Here is a 19729-nt window from a genome sequence, read left to right as displayed (position 1 = left end):
CACGCACACCCACATTGTGTGGTATTAGCCCCCACACACTACTTTCAACCCCCCCCCCCACTCATATCCTACACACTTTCAACTAGCTGCTTAGTTCACATCTAGCAGTTAAGATTTTAGTTTTTCACTTTACTTCATTTTATTTTTGTACCCAGACATTGTATTAGATCCACCAAGATTGTATCAGTTTGGTCTCATAGGTCATTTTGCCTTTTGAAGACGTTTAATATAGCATTTCACATCATCATCATCTCTCTCTCTCTCTCTCTCTCTCTCTCTCTCTCTCTCTCTCTCTCTCTCTCTCTCTCTCTCTCTCTCTCTCTCTCTCTCTCTCTCTCTCTCTCTCTGTGTGTGTGTGTGTGTGTGTGTGTGTGTGTGTGTGTGTGTGTGTGTGTGACAGAGGTGCCCAGCTGGCAGGGACATGGATTCCATTGTTGTTATATGCTGATAATAATGTGTTGATCTCTGACTCACCAGAGGGTATGCAATGACATTTGGATGCATTACATAGCTTTGCGGAGGATAGTGGATTGTCTGTAAACCTTGGTAAAACCAAGATTATGGTGTTAACACCACACCGCAGTGGATTAGGAGTTCAGCACCTACATTCACTTACGGGAGACTGTGGAGTACAAAGATGCATACACTTATCTTGGGATAGTCTTGACTAGGCCAAGATTTTCTTTGAAGAGAGCAATAGAGACTAGATTGACCAGAGCATATGCGGCCTTGGGTGGATTGGAGAGGATGTGTTCGCACGTTCAGTTCTAGAACAAAGCTCTGGCTCTTTCATACCTTGGTAGCTTCAGCTATGCTCTATGGGGTTCAGGTTTGGGGACCCTCTGTGGATCAGGATGGGTGGAGAGGTATGGAGAAGTCCTTGGTATCTATGATTTCTCGACTCATTAGAGTCGAGGCCTCCGTGCCACATTAGAGCGGAGTTAGCTCCCCCCCCCTTGACGGAGATAGAGGTGCTCACCAGATCAATCTCCTTTATGCACAGCTTATGGGATACTACCAGAGACAAATATGCTAGATTGGGCCCTTGAGTCCTCCAGACAATTAGCTTTACAGGGGGACATCATGCTGGTATGCACAGATGTCATCATGGTTCAAGATACATAGCTTCAACATGTACAACTTACCTCCCTTTCAGTACTTCCTTGATGCACCATCGTTGTCTCTTACACAGGTGAAGATTACTAGAATCATTTGCCAGGACCTGACCCGGTTGGACATCACGACGACATGGATAGAGGCGACATAAGAGTGGGCATGAAGATGGCTTTCTATAAAGAGCATCTTCTCCAACTCACAGGGGATGGGTTTGTGATTCGACCCAGCTATATGGATACACATCTATCTCATGGGTTACGGTGCGCCATTGGTCGGATACAGACATCTTCACACCAACTTGAGATCAAGACTGGTAAATTCAAAAGGGATACCAAAGTGAGAGTCCAATGGAAGCATCTCCTAAAATTTAGGAAACTGTTATTTTGGGCCATGAAATCTCTTCGCGTCATTAGTGCCAGAATGACAAGAGGAACATTTTATTACTCTGTCACTAAGTCAACTGAGCAACCGGTTGAGATATTTTTAAACCGGAAGGTACCAAACTGGAAAACCATGCATGAGTGCCACTTGGCACATTTTTGGGCATTTTCCACCTTGAGAGAGAGAGAAGCGTTGAAATAAACGTGGGGGCTGCATTTTTCAGCCTTATGGTGGATTGTTGCAGGTACCAAAGCTATTGTGTGCAAGCTTTCCCTCTCATGTACAGTGTAGTGCAAGAAGTGACGTCCTGTACACTCTACACTACTCTCTCTCCCCCCTCCGTGCAGTTATGTGATGCCCATAAGAGGGCTCTTCATTTGACCTATGTACAATTGTGTAGTCTTATTGTTAAAGCTTAAAGTAAAGTTTCGGGTGAAAGCCAAAGTCTACCGCCCTACGGGCTGGTTTCAATGCCATCCCATTACATATCATTCAAGCTTAATTGCAAGCTACTGGCGTGGCAATACTGCCAGTTTTTTGGCAACCAATTATAAAAGTAGTTGACTTGCCATGCTTTAGGGCGCTCACGGGGGGGGAGGGGGGTCACAAGATGACGACGTGGCCAACTGGATAGCGTAGCAGTCTCAAATCGTGTCACGATCTTCGCTGTGAATTGCAAGCTACTAGCGTGGCAATACTGCCAATTTTTTGGCAACCAAGTATGAAAGCAGTTGACTTTCCATGCTTTATGTAACAGACTTGGGCACCCTAAGTCGGGAATCTGACACGACAGACGAAAGAATCCCTTAAAAACGCTTCACAACTCTAAATCACAGTTCAATTTACTCGACACGGCCTAGCGTAGTTCCGTGCCCAAAGGTATTGGCCCCAAAAGCTAGCGCCCCTTTTGGTATTTATTTGTATATTAACGTTTGAGCAAAGTACAACTCCCGAGAGAACCTCTGCCTTAGACTCTGTCTAGATGCTCTACAGAGTGAAGCCCCAAAGGGTCTATTTATTCTTACAAGGGATGCCCCAAAAGCAGTAAACTCAAAAGCAACTTGAGCATCTAGTCCCAAAAGCTGTCAAAAAGCAGCCAGCACAAATTACAGAATTCCGTACAGCAGCCACGTCAGCATGTCAACGCATAATGCGGAAATCCGTACTGCTACCACATGGCACCTATCAGTGTGAATCCAACTTGAGCATCTAGTCCCAAAAGCTATCAAAAAGCAGCCAGCACAAATTACGGAATTCCGTACAGCAGCCACGTCAGCATGTCAACGCATAATGCGGAAATCCGTACTGCTACCACATGGCACCTATCAGTGTGAATCGTGGGTCTGCTTGCCACGTCATCAATTTGTGACATACCCCCCTCTTGAAGAATTGTAATCGCCCTCGATTACGCCTGCAAAATCAGACATAATACATAAACCAATTCAGTAGATAGTGACTCTAAGTACCCATGCACTAGACGACACAAATCCAACACTTGTACAAAGACGACAATCACATCACATTCAGATCATATCACATAGAATCCATTCTGATCTAGGACCATGATTCTCGGCAACGTATTTAGCAATCGCATCTAGATCCGCACCGGACCTCGCTGATGTCGGATTAACTAATCCCATATTGTGATCATGTCCATAGATTTCTCGAGACCGAAATACTGCAATCATTTCGTCAATCATTCCATCTTCACTCAAACTCAGTCATGAATAAGACACTAAGTTCATATGAATAGAGTGTTTCAATCATTCAGTTCTAGCTGTGTGGCCATCTCATCCCATCACCAAAAATAATACCAGTTCATCCGTAATTTTCTATCTAATATCTGTTCTGGAACGATTATCTCCTTGCCCAGTTCTATTTTCAATCTATCAGTCATTCTCATTCTTGTGCCTTTTTGGGGCACCATGCAGAGTTCTCTATATTCAAAACACTTTTCCGCTTTAAAATATTGGTCTTTCTGTTCTTCTGTCGATCGAGACCGTGTATCTCTCTGTCGTCTACTTTTGTTATGACTTGTTGAACTGATGGATAAGTCAAGTTACCTGAATGCATAGCAAATCCCCCCTTAGCATGTCCCATCAATTGTTATATGGACTCGGACTTCTCCTCAAGGCAGTAATCTCGGATCTCTTTGAGAAGTCCACGGCAAAACCATTCGATTTGCTGCTTGAAACTGATCTTCTTAAAGAATGAAACAGGTGGAAAAACATCCCAAAATCTCTCACATTAAGTATCCAAGGGTTATGCCTTGACCATCCGAAGACGATTCCAGTCCGTAATCACCTCCTGTTTGTATTCTTGAGTGAGCCACGAAGAAATAAAGAGTCTCTTAAACTTCAGCCACTTTGTCAGTGCTTCTTTTCTTAACAAAAGAGTGGACCACCATGTCCGCGAATTGCCTTCCAAAAAGAGTGTTGCCCGTCTAATCTTGGAGTCCTCTGTATAGCGACCTCCAAAAAATGCTATGTCAGGCTAAAGCCTTAGAAGCATCTCAAAAACCTGAAAAAGTTTCAAGCTTTACTGCATGTCCTCCCTCTTGAAAATTCCTTGGTCTTTTTTCCATGTCTTCGAGAAAATCATATTGGTTGACTCTATAAAGATGCTTCCTCTTCAAGTAAAACATGTGGTCATCGGAGTCCGAACTCTCAGAGGATGAATCCTCATCAAAATTGTCAGAAAAGTGTCACGATCCGCTTTTCTTGGCCTTCTTCATGTTCTTTCGCAATCTCTCGTTCTTTCGTCGTTTCTTACCTTTTTTGCCCTCTCCACTCGAGTCAGAAGAGGATGAGTTGTCCAAGCTGTCAGAAGATGATGAGGACGAACTGGACAATCCTTCGAAACGTACATGATCTTCTCTTTTCTTACATTCACAATAGAGAATTTTCAGCCCAACTAACCAGAGAAGTCAATTCCCTTGTTGCGTTTCTTCAGTTGCTTCTTCTTTGCCCCCAACAGTTGGTTGACTCATCTTTCGACAACGTCCTCGAGTTCATCTTCAGTAAACATCCATGGGACAAGAGGTTTCTTGAGGGCCGACTTTATCGATGGCTTTCTGCCAATGGGAATGCACCTCATCGATCGGGTGCCGGGTGAAAAATTTAGCATACTAGGGATCCTTTGCAAACTGAAGCATCTGCTTTGCACAATCATCAACATGTTGTTGACGCTGCATCTCCATCAATTGATATCCCGTAGGCCGAGGTGGCCCGTACTCTGAATCTACTGATTCATTCAAATTTCCCGTGTTGCCTCCCGTTTCACAAGTGTCAGGAGGGTTCGTTTGATTCTTGCGGGATTCGTCTTTTGAATCCATATGTGTTGCGGTAAGAGGATTGGATTTCCCGGTAGAAGAGAAATCGGTCGTGCTTTGATACCACTCTAACAGACTTGGGCACCCCAAGTCGGGAATTTGACACGACACATGAAAGACTCTCTTAAAGACACTTCACAACTTTAAATCACAGTTCAATTTACTACATGGCCCAGCGTAGTTCCGTGCCCAAAGATATTGGACCCAAAAGCTAGCGCCCCTTTCGGTATTTATTCTTATATTAATGTTTGAACAAAGTACAACTCCCAAGGGAACCTCTGCTCTCAAACTTTGCGTCCAAATGTTGTGCAGAGTGAGGCCTTAGAGGGTCTATTTATTCTTATAAGGGATGCCCAAAAGCAAAGCCCCAAAAAGTAGTAAACTCAAAAGCAACTTGTTCCAAAAGCATCTGGTCCCAAAAACTACCAAAAAGAAGTCAACGCAAATTACGGAATTTTGTACAACAGCCACGTCAACATGTCAACGCATAATGCGGAAATCCGTATTGTTGTCATGTGGGACCTATCAACGTGACTCGCGGGTCTGCCTCCCACGTCATTTGTTCGTACAGTTGTCACTTGCCACGTCATCAATTTGTGACACTTTAGGGCCCTCTATTTTTAACAACTAGTGCTTTCGGGGGTGTCAGTTTTTGTATCTATTGCTTTAGGTTCACTGCATATAAAAGAGTACCTTGGTGGTCCACTGTAGGAGATCAGTGTTGTAAGGTGCAGCGGAATGAATGTTTGAACTTTTCTCAAGATGAGTGCTCCGAACTGTGCTCAAGGTTCCTTTTTATTCTTATGGAAGAGAGAGCCTTCCGTTCTTAATGAGAGAGTGCAATGGATACGAACAAAGTAAATGGACATTGTGCGTGAAAGTGTATGAGACTGAGAGATAGAGAGAGAAGAGAATACGACACCAGAGACGTTGTAAAACCCTCCTCCGAAGGCCCCACTCACGTTGGCGAGAGTGGTCTATTATTGATTGCACAAACTCGTACAAGTGGATGACTGTGGACTAATGAAATTCTAGGCTGTGTTGAGGTCGACGACGGGGATGACGAGATCGACACTAAGGCTGAAACTGATGCAAATTCACTGCTGTCCAAAAACGCCACTAGCTGAAATCTGATGCAATTTCACTACTGTCCAAAAACGCTACTGGCTGAAATTTGCTGGAATCAAAAACCGCTGATTTGGGCTGGTTTCTGTCGGCTGAAAATCACTGGTTTTAGGTTGTCTAACCGCTGAAAACGCTGATGCTCGGTGAGGCTGAAAACGCTAGACAACGGGGCAATTTGGGGGTTCTGGAAAACGCCAAGGCTGAGGTGGTCTTGCGATGAAGTCTTGATGAAAAACGCTAGGGCTGAGAGGACTTGGCGATGAAGCTATGGCTGAAAACGCCAAGTACTGGAATCTGTTGGCGATGGTGACTTGCTGATGAAAAAGGCTAGGTGAAGGGGTGTCTTGCTTGGAGGGAAAACGCCACCAAGGGGGGATCTTGCTGAGAAGTTGTCTGTTGAGCAAGGTGCTCCAGATGCCTCTTCTGCCAATAAGTGCTAGCCTAGGTTTGCTTATATACAAACTTACTCAATTTGCCCTACCTACTTTCCAACAAAAGTCACTAAAATAAATGAAAAATGTCGAAAATAGGTTAAATGCACTGGAAAATTCCCCTGAAGGATTATGATGGATTCTGATGGGAATGCTTATGATCATGTTGTGTGCAACCAGAGGAAATGCATCTACACTAGGTGCCTGGACATGCACGGTCTGCGAACAGACTCACAAAAGTGCCAGATCGCTTCCTAATCTGAAATGACTTGACTTAACTGAACCCTGGTCATGCTGTAGCTTGTCCACGGACACATAGGGTTGGATGTGTCACGTGACATCCCCTCCTTTTCAAAGTGAGGTACTCGTACCGAACTGTATGGCGTCGAGGGAGATTGCCAATAGCATCCGGAATCCTGGAAGGGACTCTTCACCGGCCCACTCTGATGTGTTGGTCGTGCGGTACTTGAACTTCAGAAAGGTCTACAACGCTTGCCTCTTTGGGCCGCGAAGAAAGCGACAAAGTCTTCTGTGGCTCCTTCAATGCTTCAACTTCGTCCAGAGTCATGCTTCTTTCTTCTTCAAGAATCTCCATGACTGAAAATTCCTGAAACCACTTCCAACACAAAAACATGAACATACCTATTCCGTGTAAAGTGATTGGAAAAAATCTTATCTTCTCTAAAGACTGTGCATGCAATGTAGATGAACATAGAGACGGAGTGTCAAACCGTTCATCAAACACGTGCAAACAATGAGATCGAATCTTTTTTTTCGGATCTAAATCAATCATGTCACGTGACACATCCCAACCCTATGTGTCCGTGGACAAGCTACACCACAGCAGGGTTCAGTCAGTTCAGTCAAGTTTAGATTACCAGTGATTTGGCACTTTTGTGAGTCTATTCGTAGACCGTGCATGCCCAGTCACTTAGCATAGATGCATATCCTCCGATTGCACACAGCATGATCATCGGAATTCCCATCAGAATCCATTAGCATCAATTAGGATTCCTGTGCATTTAGCCTATTTTCCTATTTTTGGTTATTTTCACTTATTATTTTTAAGTGACTTTCCAACAAAAGTAGGTAGGGCAATTTTGCTAAGTTAATATATAAGCAAACCCAAGTTAGCACTTTCTGGCAGAAGAGGCAGCAAAAGCTTCCCGCTCAACAGGCAACTTCTAAGCAGTACCCCCTCAAGCACCTTGGCGTTTTTGGAAATCCCATCCTCGCCGGCCCGCAAGATCTGGCGTTTTCAGCCTAGCCTGGATCGTCAACACCACCAGAACCCTAGCGCTAGCAGATTACTGCCATCGCCAGCAATTTCATCAGCATTGCTAGCGTTTTTTTCCACAGCAGCCTATTAGCGTTTTTGTTCTCCGCGGCCAGCGTTTTTGGCAAGAGAAAAGGCAGCCCAGCGTTTTTCAGTTTCAGGCCTTATCGCATCAGATCCACAGCATTTCCAACCCTACGACACAGTAGCAGATCAGCCCCAAGTTCGTTGCAGATGTTCCCCCATTTTCAGCCATAAAAATGCAGCCAAAACGGTCATTTTCAGCCACCGAAACAGTCCCGAAATTCAGCGATTAGAAGATCTCAGATTTCAGCCATCAAGTCGCCGTCGTCATCACCGTTGTCGTCAGCATAGTCCCATTGCATCACTCCCTTGCATACGTATTGTACACCTTTGTGCAATCAAAGTAGACCACTCTCGCCAACGAGAGTGGGGCCTTCGGAGGAGGGTTTTACAACTCTCGGGTGTCGTATCTCTTCTCTCTCCTTCTCTCAGTCTCATTCACTTGCACGCACAATATCCACTCACTTTGTTCGTGATCACAGCACTCTATAAGACGGAAAGCTCTCTCTTTCCCTAAGAACTAAAAGGAACCTTGAGCAATAAAGATCACTAATCTTGAGAAAATACAACATTCATTCCGCTGCAACTTATATTGGTATCAGAGCTTTGGAAGTGTTCTGCATAACTCAAGGAAAGAACCACAAGAATTTTTTTTGCTTGTTGCAATCGCACGAACCCAAGTTTACTTGGGCGTGGCGATTCCTAATCGTGTTTTGTTGAAGAGTGACAGGAATCCCAAGAAAGAAGGGCTTGTCAAGCCTCCCCTTGTGTCTCTTTTCACTCATTGAGAGCGGACCGTGCACTTAGCGGCCAGCCAATCGACGTGAGGTGGGAAAAAGCAACCTTGGTGTGAGCGCAAGGCCGCCAAGGGGTGCGCCCGCAGAAAAGGGTAGAACTCGGGTGAAGAGAAGATCCTTCTCCAACGCGATTTGCAAGCGAAAGAAAACCTCAAGAACCCCAAGAACCCAAGACCCTCAAGACTCAAGAACCTCAAGAACCCAAGATTCTCACGAATCAAGGACCTCAAGAACCTCAAGACCCTCAAGAACCCAAGTTCCTCGCGAGCTTAAGACCCCAAGATCATAGTGCATGGTCGTCACCCGAAACGGCATGGATACTTCACATTCAGGTGATGAGCATGAGAGAGGCGACGAAGGATTTTCTCCACTAGGAGATTTTTCCAACCCTCCCCCTTCGCCATCTACGCCAGACCCTATGGAGGCAATGATGAAGCAGATGATGGCCATGATGGATCGACAGGAAGACAAGCGCCTTGCTTTAGAACGCAAGCGCGTTGCTCTTGCCGCAAAACAAGAAGAAAATCGCCTTGCTCAGGACCGTGAGCGCGACGACAGAATTGCAAGAATGGCCGCAGATCAAGCAGCCAAGGACCGCGAGCGCGACGAAAGAAACACAAGATTTGCCGCCCAACAAGAAGAAAATCGACTTGCTCTCGAACGCGAGCGCGCTGAACGAAATGAACGAAAAGCAGAAAAGGAGGCCGAGCGTGAAGCTCAAAGGAAGCTTCGCAATCAAGAATTTATTGCCCAAATCCTAGTCTCGAAGACCGAACCACCCAAAGATCGTGGGAGTTCGTCAAGTGGCGCAAGCCACGATGCGGATTCACACAATCCAGTCACAGAGAAGTTGACTTTCAGTAAGTATGACGGTAAGATGGATGCTACTGTTATTCACTCTTGGTTGCATCAATTAATTGCTTATTTTGCGACAACTAAGAAAACAGGCAATAGCAAAGTTTTGACGGCAGCTATGTACCTTACCGGTGATGCCATAAATTGGTACCAGGCATGGCAAGAGGCCCAGCTAGCCGCGCACCTAGAGGCAGCCGACGATTTCACGCCCCTCTCTTTTAGTTGGGCTGATTTCCAAGACAAGCTCAAGGCGCGGTTTATGCCACCTCAGTACCTTGCACGATTGAAGGACGATTGGCGAGCTCTCAAGCAAAACGGTATGCCGATTATGTCTTTCTCTAATCGTGTTTTGCAACTTGGCAAAACACGATTAGAGAAAGAGGCATTTCTCTACGGATTGGACGAGTATATCAAGTATGATGTCGCGGTACTCGATCCAATAGATCTCAACAAAGCGGTAGCAATTGCTCTCGCCCACGAGATGAAGCACAACAAGGGAAAGCCTAAGGAGAACAAGACTTCCACAAGTACCTCGCAGACTTCTCAGAACCCTCAGAACAGTAAGAATGGTAAGAATGATAACTAACCAATCTTCCAACATTATCTCATCAAAGAATTCTTCCAATGAATCTAAGGGTAAGGCTAACACACCTGCTAAACCTAAGCTTACTCCATATGAAAAAGTAGCACAAGGAATTGTAGGAGGTTACATCACTTCGGAAGAACAAAGCACTTATTCTAAGGAAGGTCGTTGTTTTCATTGTCACATTAAGGGTCACATAAAACGAACATGGCCTAAGCTTGAATCGAATGAATCTAAAGAACCCACAGCACCCACTACATCTGTCAATGCAATGAATGATAACACGATTGTGCCCAAAGTTTCTCAGGACCCTCCCATTGATGATTCTCTCATTAAATGTTATGGTCGTACGTCGGGGCACTGTTTTGTCATATTGACCCAGGTAGTATGCATGATGTGATCAGCCCCTCTCTTGTTGAGAGAGCCCGCCTCGAAGTTAGTCCGAGATCTCCTATCGAGGTCTCTGGCTTTCACCCTGGTATGGACGCTCTCATCACGAAGGAGTGCCTTGATGTGTTGTTTGCAATTCAACAACCTGCCTTCACTAGAAGATTTGTTGTTTCTCCTCTCTCAGGATGTGATATGATTTTAGGCATGAAATGGTTTCGTGAACTGAACGCTCTCGTTGATTGGGAGGGCAACACTTTAACTCTCAATGCCAAAAGTGATTCTCCCACTGTCTTTCATGGAGAGGACATTGTTCCTTCTCCATCTCTCATTGCTAATATGCAGGACAAGGTTGAAAGGATTCAAGATAAGGAGACTCTCTCAATCTCTTTTTCTCCACAGCATGACACACAGGATTTGCATGATTATGAGAAGCATGATGATTTGATGGATAATGATTTGCATGATGATTTGGATGATAAAGACAAGCATGATGAATTGCATGAACAAGATGTGATTGTTCACAATGATGATGTGTTAGTTGATGCTTTTTCTAGCGAAGCTAACCTCGTTGTAGATTCGATCAATCAACAAGAATCGATCTTGGCTTTCGAGTCGAGGTCCACAGATCCCCCACAAGAAGATTCGATAGATCCCGAAGAAGCGATCTTGGCTCTCGAGCCTTGGTCCAAAGAACCATCACAGGAAGTATTATGTGTTCGCATGATTGATACGCACGCATTGTTCGAGTGTTTCATTCGTGAAGGTTTCCTATATTTTAGTCAACATCGTTATGTGATCCCTTTTCCTAGGCATGACATACTGTATGTTGAGCACGTTTCTCTCATGGATGAGCACGAATGTATGCGGATTGTTCATGAAAAGCTGAAAGGTTTGTATGTAAGGAAGTCACATTCCATGTCTCTTCCTTGGCATGACACAGTTTCCGAACGAGCACATGATTGTATGAGCACCAAGCATGGGCATTTCCATTGTGATTTGTCACAGTTGATTGATTTCGATCAAACAGCAAAGATTCAATCGTATTGTTTGCATGTGTTTGATGAACGGGTTGTCACTCCGTCTCTATGTTCATCTACATTGCATACACAGTCTTTGGAGAAGACAAGATTTTTTTCCTTCACTTTACATGGAATGGGTATGTTCATGGTTTTGTGTTGGAGATTGTTTCAGGAATTTTCAGCCATGGAGATTCTTGAAGACGAAAGAAGCAGGACTCTAGACGAAGTTGAAGCAAGAAAGGAGATTCAGAAGACTTTGTGTCGCTTTCGGCGCGGCCCAAAGAAGCAAGCGTTGCAGACCTTTATGAAGTTCAAGTACCGCTCGACCCACACAGCAGAGTGGGCCGGCGAAGAGTCCCTTCCAGGATTCCGGATGCTATTGGCGATCTCCCTCGATGCCATACAGTTCGGTACCAGTATCTCACTTTGAAAAGGAGGGGATGTCATGTGACACATCCCAACCCTATGTGTCCGTGGACAAGCTACACCACAGCAGGGTTCAGTCAGTTCAGTCAAGTTTAGATTAGCAGTGATCTGGCACTTTTGTGAGTCTATTTGTAGACCATGCATGCCCAGTCACTTAGCATAGATGCATATCCTCCGGTTGCACACAGCATGATCATCGGAATTCCCATCAGAATCCATTAGCATCAATTAGGATTCCTGTGCATTTAGCCTATTTTCCTATTTTTGGTTATTTTCACTTATTATTTTTAAGTGACTTTCCAACAAAAGTAGGTAGGGCAATTTTGCTAAGTTAATATATAAGCAAACCCAAGTTAGCACTTTCTGGCAGAAGAGGCAGCAGGAGCTTCCCGCTCAACAGGCAACTTCTCAGCAGTACCCCCTCAAGCACCTTGGCGTTTTTGGAAATCCCATCCTCGCCGACCCGCAAGATCTGGCATTTTCAGCCTAGCGTGGATCGTCAACACCACCAGAACCCTAGCGCTAGCAGATTACTGCCATCGCCAGCAATTTCATCAGCATTGCTAGCGTTTTTTCCACAGCAGCCTATTAGCATTTTTTGTCTCCACAGCCAGCGTTTTTGGCAAGAGAAAAGGCAGCCCAGCGTTTTTCAGTTTCAGCCCTTATCGCATCAGATCCACAGCATTTCCAGCCTTACGACACAGTAGCAGATCAGCCCCAAGTTGGTTGCAGATGTTCCCCCATTTTCAGCCATAAAAACGCACCCAAAACAGTCATTTTCAGCCACCAAAACAGTCCCGAAATTCAGCGATTAGAAGATCTCAGATTTCAGCCATCAAGTCGCCGTCGTCATCACCGTCGTCGTCATCGGCATAGTCCCATTGCATCACTCCCTTGCATACGTATTGTGCACCTTTGTGCAATCAAAGTAGACCACTCTCGCCGACGAGAGTGGGGCCTTCGGAGGAGGGTTTTACAACTCTCGGGTGTCGTATCTCTTCTCTCTCCTTCTCTCAGTCTCATTCACTTGCACGCACAATATCCACTCACTTTGTTCGTGATCACAGCACTCTATAAGACGGAAAGCTCTCTCTTTCCCTAAGAACTAAAAGGAACCTTGAGCAATAAAGATCACTAATCTTGAGAAAATACAACATTCATTCCGCTGCACCTTACAAATCAACTGTGGCAATTCACAACGGAAATGCCCATGCTTGGTGCTCATACTTTCTTGTGCTCTTTCTACAACTGTGTCGTGCCAAGAGACATGGAATGTGACGTCCTTGAATGCATACTTTTCAGCTTTTCATGAAAAATCCGTGTACATCCGGGCTCATTCATGAGTGAAACGTACTCAACGTACAATATGTCATGCCTAGGAAAAGGGATCACATAAAGACGCTGACTAAAATACAGGAAACGATCACGAATGAAACACACGAACAATGCGTGCTGACTAATCATGCGAACACATAGTACTTCCTGTGAGAGTTCTTTGGACCTAGGCTCGAGAGCCAAGATCGGTTCTTCCTGAGGGGGTTCGTTAGACCTAGGCTCGAGAGCCAAGATCGGTTCTTCGTGACTGATCGCATCTGCAATGAGGTTAGCTTCACTAGAAAAAGTATCCACTAACTCATCCTTCTTGTGAACAATCACATCTTCTTCATGCAAATCATCATGCTTGTGAGAAATCACATCTTGATCATGCAAATCATCATGCTTGTCATTGTCATCCAAATCATCATGCTCATCATTATCATTCAAATCATCATGCCAATCCTGTGTGTCATGCTTTGGAGAAGAAGAGACTGAGAAAGTCTCTTTCTCCTCAATCCGTGCAATCTTCGCCTACACATTTGCAATGAGAGAGGGAGGATGAACAACTTTCTCTCCACGAATGACAATGGGAGAGTCACTTTTGGCATTGAAAGTGAACATATTTTCCGCCCAATCAATGAGAGGGTTATGCTCACGAAACCATCAAATGGCCAAAATCATATCACATCCCGAGAGAGGAGAGACAAAAAAAAATTCTGCGGAAAGCAGCTTGTTGAACTGTAAACAACACATCAAGGCACTCTTTCGTGATGAGAAGAGTCCATACCGGGAACAAAGCCAGAGACTTCGAGAGGAGATTTCTGACTAACCTCTAGGCGGGCTCTCTCAACAAGAGAGGGACTGATCACATCATGCATACTACCTGGGTCAAACAATATGACAAAACGTTGCCCTGTCATATGACCATAACATTTAATGAGAGACTCATCAATGGGAGGGTCAGAAGAAACTTAGGGCACACTCGTGTTATCATTAATTGCATTGACAGAGGAAGTGCGTTCTGTGGATTCTTTAGATTCATTAGAGTCAAGCTTAGGACATGTCCTTTTTATGTGACCCTTAATGTGACAATGAAAATAATGACCTTCCTTAGAATAAGTGCTTTGCTCTTCCGACATGATGTATTCTCCTAGAATTCCTTGTGCTACCTTTTCATATGGAGTGAGCTTAGGTTTAGCAATTGTGTTAGCTTTACCCTTAGGTTCATTGGAAGAGTTCTTTTCTGAGAGACTATTGGAAGATTGGTTAGAAGAGTTACCGTTCTTACCATTCTGAGGGTTCTGAGAAGTCTGAGAGGTACTTGTCGAAGTCTTGTTTTCCTTAGGCTTTCCCTTGTTGTGCTTCATCTCCTGTGCGAGAGCAATCGCTACCGCCTTGTTGAGATCGATTGATCGAAGACTTCTACATCAAACTTGATATATTCGTCTAACCCAAAAAGGAAAGCCTCTTTGTGCTCATCATCCGATTTGCGTAATTGAGTGCTGAGCTGCAAAACACGGTTAGAAAAAGACATTATTGGCATACCATGTTGCTTGAGATTGCGCCAATCTTCTTTCAATCGTGCTAGGTACTGAGGAGGCATAAACCGCGCCTTGAGCTTGTCTTGGAAGTCAGCCCAATTGAAGGAAATCGGCGTGAATTCGTCGGCTTCCTCTAGGTGCACGGCTAATTGTGCCTCTTGCCATGCGTGGTACCAATTAATGGCATCACTGGCAAGGTACATAGCTGCCGTCAAAACCTTGTTATTTCCTGTCTTCTTAGTTGTCGCAAAATAAGCATTAAATTGATGCAACCAAGAATGAATAACCGTAGCATCCATCTTACCATCGTACTTACTGAACTGGATCTTTTCTGTGACTGGGTTGTTGGAGTCTGAATCTCGGCTTGCGCCACTTGATGAACTACCAACATCTTTGGCTGGCTCGGACTTCGAAGCGTGAACATGTCGTACCAACTCTTGCATGCGTTGTTCACTCTGTACCCACGCTCGGCCTGTCGTTCTTCGGCCGCCAAGCGCGCTTGATCACGCTGACGCCCCAAGGCGTCCTGTCGTTCTACTTTTCTTTCTAGTTGTGCCATCGCAACGCGAGTCGTTTCTTGTTGTTGTGCCAACATCTCCATCATCGATTTGACCATCGCCTCCATAGGATTTGGTACAACTCATGGCGTAGATGGGGAAGGGGGAGGGTCGGGAAAACCTCCTGGTGGCAAAAACGCTTCTTCGCCACTCCCATGCTCACCACCTATATGCGAAGTATCCATTCCGCTTCGAGTGATGACCATGCACTATGATCTTTGGTTCTTAAGTTCTCGAGTAACTTGGGTTCTTGCGGGTCTTGGGTTCTTGGGTTCTTGAGGGTCTTGAGTTCTTGAGGTTCTTGGAGGGTCTTCTTTTGCTTGCAATCTGTGTTTGAGAAGGATCTTCTCTTCACCTGAGTTCTGCTCTTTTCCGCGGGCGCACCCCTTGGCGGCCTTGCGCTCACACCAAGGTTGCTTTTTCCCACCTCACGTCGATTGGCCTGCCGCTAAGTGCACGGTCCGCTCTCAATGAGTGAAAAGAGGCACAAGGGGAGACGGGACAAGCCCTTCTTTCCTGGGTTTCCTGTCACTCTTCAAAAACACCATTAGGAATTGACACGCCCAACTGAACTTGGGTTCGTGCGACCGCAACAAGCAAAAAAATTCTTGTGGTTCTTTCCTTGAGTGATACAGAACACTGCCAAAGCTCTGATACCAATGTAAGGTGCAGCGGAATGAATGTTTGAACTTTGCTCAAGATGAGTGCTCCGAACTATACTCAAGGTTCCTTTTTATTCTTATGGAAGGGAGAGCCTTCCGTTCTTAATGAGAGAGTGCAATGGATACGAACAAAGTGAATGGACACTATGAGTGAAAGTGTATGAGACTGAGAGATAGAGAGAGAAGAGAATACGACACCAGAGACGTAGTGGTCTACTATTGATTGCACAAACTCGTACAAGTGGATGACTGTGGACTGATGCAATTCTAGGCTGTGTCGAGGTCGACGGGGATGACGAGATCGACACTAAGGCTGAAAACTGATGCAAATTCACTGCTGTCCAAAAACGCCACTGGCTGAAATCTAATCTGACGCAATTTCACTGCTGTCCAAAAACGCTACTGGCTGAAATTTGCTGGAATCAAAAACGATGATTTGGGCTGATTTCTGTTGGCTGAAAATCATTGGTTTTAGGTTGTCCAACCGCTGAAAATGTTGATGCTCGGTGAGGCTGAAAACGCTAGACAAGGGGGTGATTTGGGGGCTCTGGAAAACGCCAGGGCTGAGGTGGTCTTGCGATGAAGTCTAGATGAAAAACGCTAGGGCTGAGAAGACTTGGCGATGAAGCTATGGCTGAAAACGCCAAGTACTGGAATCTGTTGGCGATGGTGACTTGCTGATGAAAAAGGCTAGGTGAAGGGGTGTCTTGCTTGGAGGGAAAACGCCACCAAGGGGGGATCTTGCTGAGAAGTTGCCTGTTGAGCAAGGTGCTCCTGCTGCCTCTTCTGCCAATTAGTGCTAGCCTAGGTTTGCTTATATACAAATTTACTCAATTTGCCCTACCTACTTTCCAACAAAAGTCACTGAAAATAATAAGTGAAAAATGTCAAAAATAGGGAAAATAGGTTAAATGCATTGGAAAATTCCCCTGATGGATTTTGATGGGAATGCTTATGATCATGTTGTGTGCAACCAGCCTGGACATGCACAGTCTGCGAACAGACTCACAAATGTGCCATATCACTTCCTATTCTAGAATGACTTGACTGAACTGAACCCTGGTCATGCTGTAGCTTGTCCACGGACACATAGGGTTGGATGTGTCACGTGACAAGTGCATGGTTGCACACTTGCAAAGCTACTCCCTTGCAATTGGTGGGCAGTTGTAACTATGTGGATTATTGATATAAAAGAAGTACCGTAAGAGACGCCAGAGTCCAGACGTTGGGGCCATTGCCACTAGGAGCGAAATTCTGCCACTCCGTGTCTTGACAACATGTGTTTCTAAAGTTGAATTGTTTCAGTTTTCAAGTTCATTTGTGCATTTGCTAATTTACAGTTTACTAGTGGCTTACCACTTATAGGCGTACAATCTTGCAAATAAGATCGTCGTGAAACTACCAATGCATGTAAAGACATAGCCTCATGTAGACCTTCTGTTCTCTACATTTCCCACATAATTTGCATCCATATACCTACACATGTGCCTTCATGTCCAAATCCAATGTACAACTCTTTCTTATCATTCAAATATCTCATTAATTTTTCACTGCACTGTTTGCACAAGTCCCAATCACATCATACATCAAAGAACCAACGACGGAAGCATAAGAAATCTAGGCCATCTCAGTCTTTCCTCATTAGATTTGAGACAATCATCTTGGCTCAGTTTCACATATGGGAGGCAATGAAGTAAAAATAAGCTCCCCCCTCCATATTGAAACGCTTCAGTACGCAAAAAATGTACTCTTCCTATGACAAATAAAGAACCTTCTTCAACCTGCTACATGTATTGAAAATGTCAAGTCTATGGTTTGCTTCATCCAAATCCTTCATGTCAACGTTTTCATGCAACTTCGACTTCAATGCATCCAACTCAAGACAGTTCCAAAACCTTCATGTCAACGTTTTCATGCAACTTCGACTTGAATGCATCCAACTCAAGACTGTTCTTCTGAGTGATGAGCATATTATCCACATACATGATCAAATCAAGAAGCTTTCTTCGTACAGAGACAATGATCAATTTCGTTGTGCCTAGGCCCTAAACCCTTGATACTTCATTAAGGCATCATAGTCAAACTTGATACCATTTCCGTGGTACCTCCTTCAGATTATAAAGGCTTTGCTTAAGCTTAGATAAGTAAAGAACCTTCTTCCACCTCTCTATGTATGCCAAAAATATGGTTTGCTTCACCCAAATCCTTCACGTCAAAGTTCTCATGCAACTTCGACTTCAATGCATCTACCTCAAGATTGTTCTTCCAAACGATGAGCATATCATCCATATATAGGATCAAGATCAAAAGACTACCATCTATAGCTTTCTTCGTGTAGAGGCAAGGATCAATCTTGCTCCACCCATACCTTTGAGACTTCATAAAAGCATCAAACTTATGATATTAGCGTAGATGTCTAGATTGGATGGCTTTACCTTTTGAACCTTAGATTTCCCAAGGTGCTTGCTTCAAACCATAAAGGCTTCTCTTAAGCTTACACACCAGCTTCTCTTACCGAGGGAGTTTCAGAGTATGAAGTTTAAGAACCAGAGTTAGCTTCAACTAATCTCCCCAATTGCTTCTTCAAGCACAAGGATGAAAGGAAACAAATATAAATAAAAACCTTCAAAGTGAGGTAGCAACACCAACTCTAGGAAAATAATGCTATGGTCTAACACTCTCAAACTAAACGTTCAAAGTTCAGAACGTTGCCTCTTGCATTGTACTCTTAAATGCATATATCATGTACATCGTTGGACAAAAACATTTGTCATGGAGATATTTTTACAATAGGGTTTAAATGATTATGCTGCATATGTTTTAACCAAGAAAAAAAATTCTCGAGCTAAAATCCTTCTAAGCACTGTTAGATAAAATCTATCAGAAGAGCCCCTTCTTAAGTCGAAGCAAGCTATGTCTATAAATCCCCATTAGATCATACCAGGTTTGTGTGGAACAAATGACAGACTTTTGGAGCCTTCAGGTTGATTATTTGCATTCAATTGTGCAAGTTGAGAAAGATTTTTCAAGCTGGCAATATCCAAAGAGTAGATATGCTCTTGTTGCCGAGAGAACTTATCCGAGTTTGGCTCTTGCACTGCTTGAGACCTAAACTGTTGTCTTCTTTGCTCAAAAAACTGATGCTGCCTGGATTTCACGTGAAATTATTGTCCAAGCCGAATCAGTTAAGTATCATGGAAACAAACGGCAGGATACCGACACCCAGTACCTGGCTTGAATGGATTTCTTAGTCTGCATGCAAAAGAGTAAGCATTTAGGCATGCAAAAGCTCTCTCTCTCTCTCTCTCTCTCTCTCTCTCTCTCTCTCTCTCTCTCTCTCTCTGTGTGTGTGTGTACACATAAGAGTAAAATGAGGGACTCTGCACCGTTTTCACTTTGCGTCGTCCTCCTCCCATCCATTGCAACATGCTGCTCGCGTACGTTGAACTACGTCAGCTCAAAGAATGCGAAACTTTGTAGGGAAAATTACCAAAATACCCTCTAATTTGTGGAAATTCCCAAAATACCCCTCAAATTTGAAAATTTCCGAAAATAACCCCCTATTTTGTCAAAAATTCCCAAATTGCCCTTCAAATATTCCAAAAGTCCCAAATACCCCTGGTTAGAAGAATAAACATCTCCAAAGACAAAAAAAAAAAAAACTTTTCATAAGAAGATTGATTGTCTATCATTGTAAGATGTTAAAACTAGAATTTGAGCTGGTTATGTAGGTTTTAGAGAGAAATGCCCTTTTTTGCTAGCTATTTCATTAAAAATTGTGTTAAGCAGTCAAAAATGGATCTCAATTGTCAAAGGAATAAACTCTAAAAAAAGCTAG

General features: G+C 44.1%; 1 protein-coding gene across 14 annotated transcripts in view; it reads right to left on the bottom strand.

The window, feature by feature from the left end:
• Positions 1-19367, bottom strand: part of LOC147440783 (uncharacterized) — a 119458-nt gene extending 100091 nt beyond the window's left edge. For all 14 annotated transcript variants that reach the window (XR_015184287.1, XM_086482617.1, XM_086482620.1 and 11 more), the window contains exons 1-3: positions 19278-19367; positions 19121-19143; positions 18833-19038 (exon numbers count right to left, since the gene is read on the bottom strand). Coding sequence is in view for 13 of the 14 variants with exons in the window: in XM_086482617.1 (XP_086338743.1) it covers positions 18833-19038; positions 19121-19143; positions 19278-19319 (271 nt within the window). In the remaining variant the exon portion in view is untranslated. The remainder of the gene's footprint in view (positions 1-18832; positions 19039-19120; positions 19144-19277) is intronic.
• Positions 19368-19729: the final 362 nt, after the last annotated feature.

Source organism: Adiantum capillus-veneris, chromosome 15 (genome assembly GCF_014529385.1).
Source record: "Adiantum capillus-veneris isolate H3 chromosome 15, ASM1452938v2, whole genome shotgun sequence".
In the NCBI taxonomy this organism is placed as follows: domain Eukaryota; kingdom Viridiplantae; phylum Streptophyta; class Polypodiopsida; order Polypodiales; family Pteridaceae; genus Adiantum; species Adiantum capillus-veneris.
This window is presented reverse-complemented; position numbering and strand designations above follow the sequence as displayed.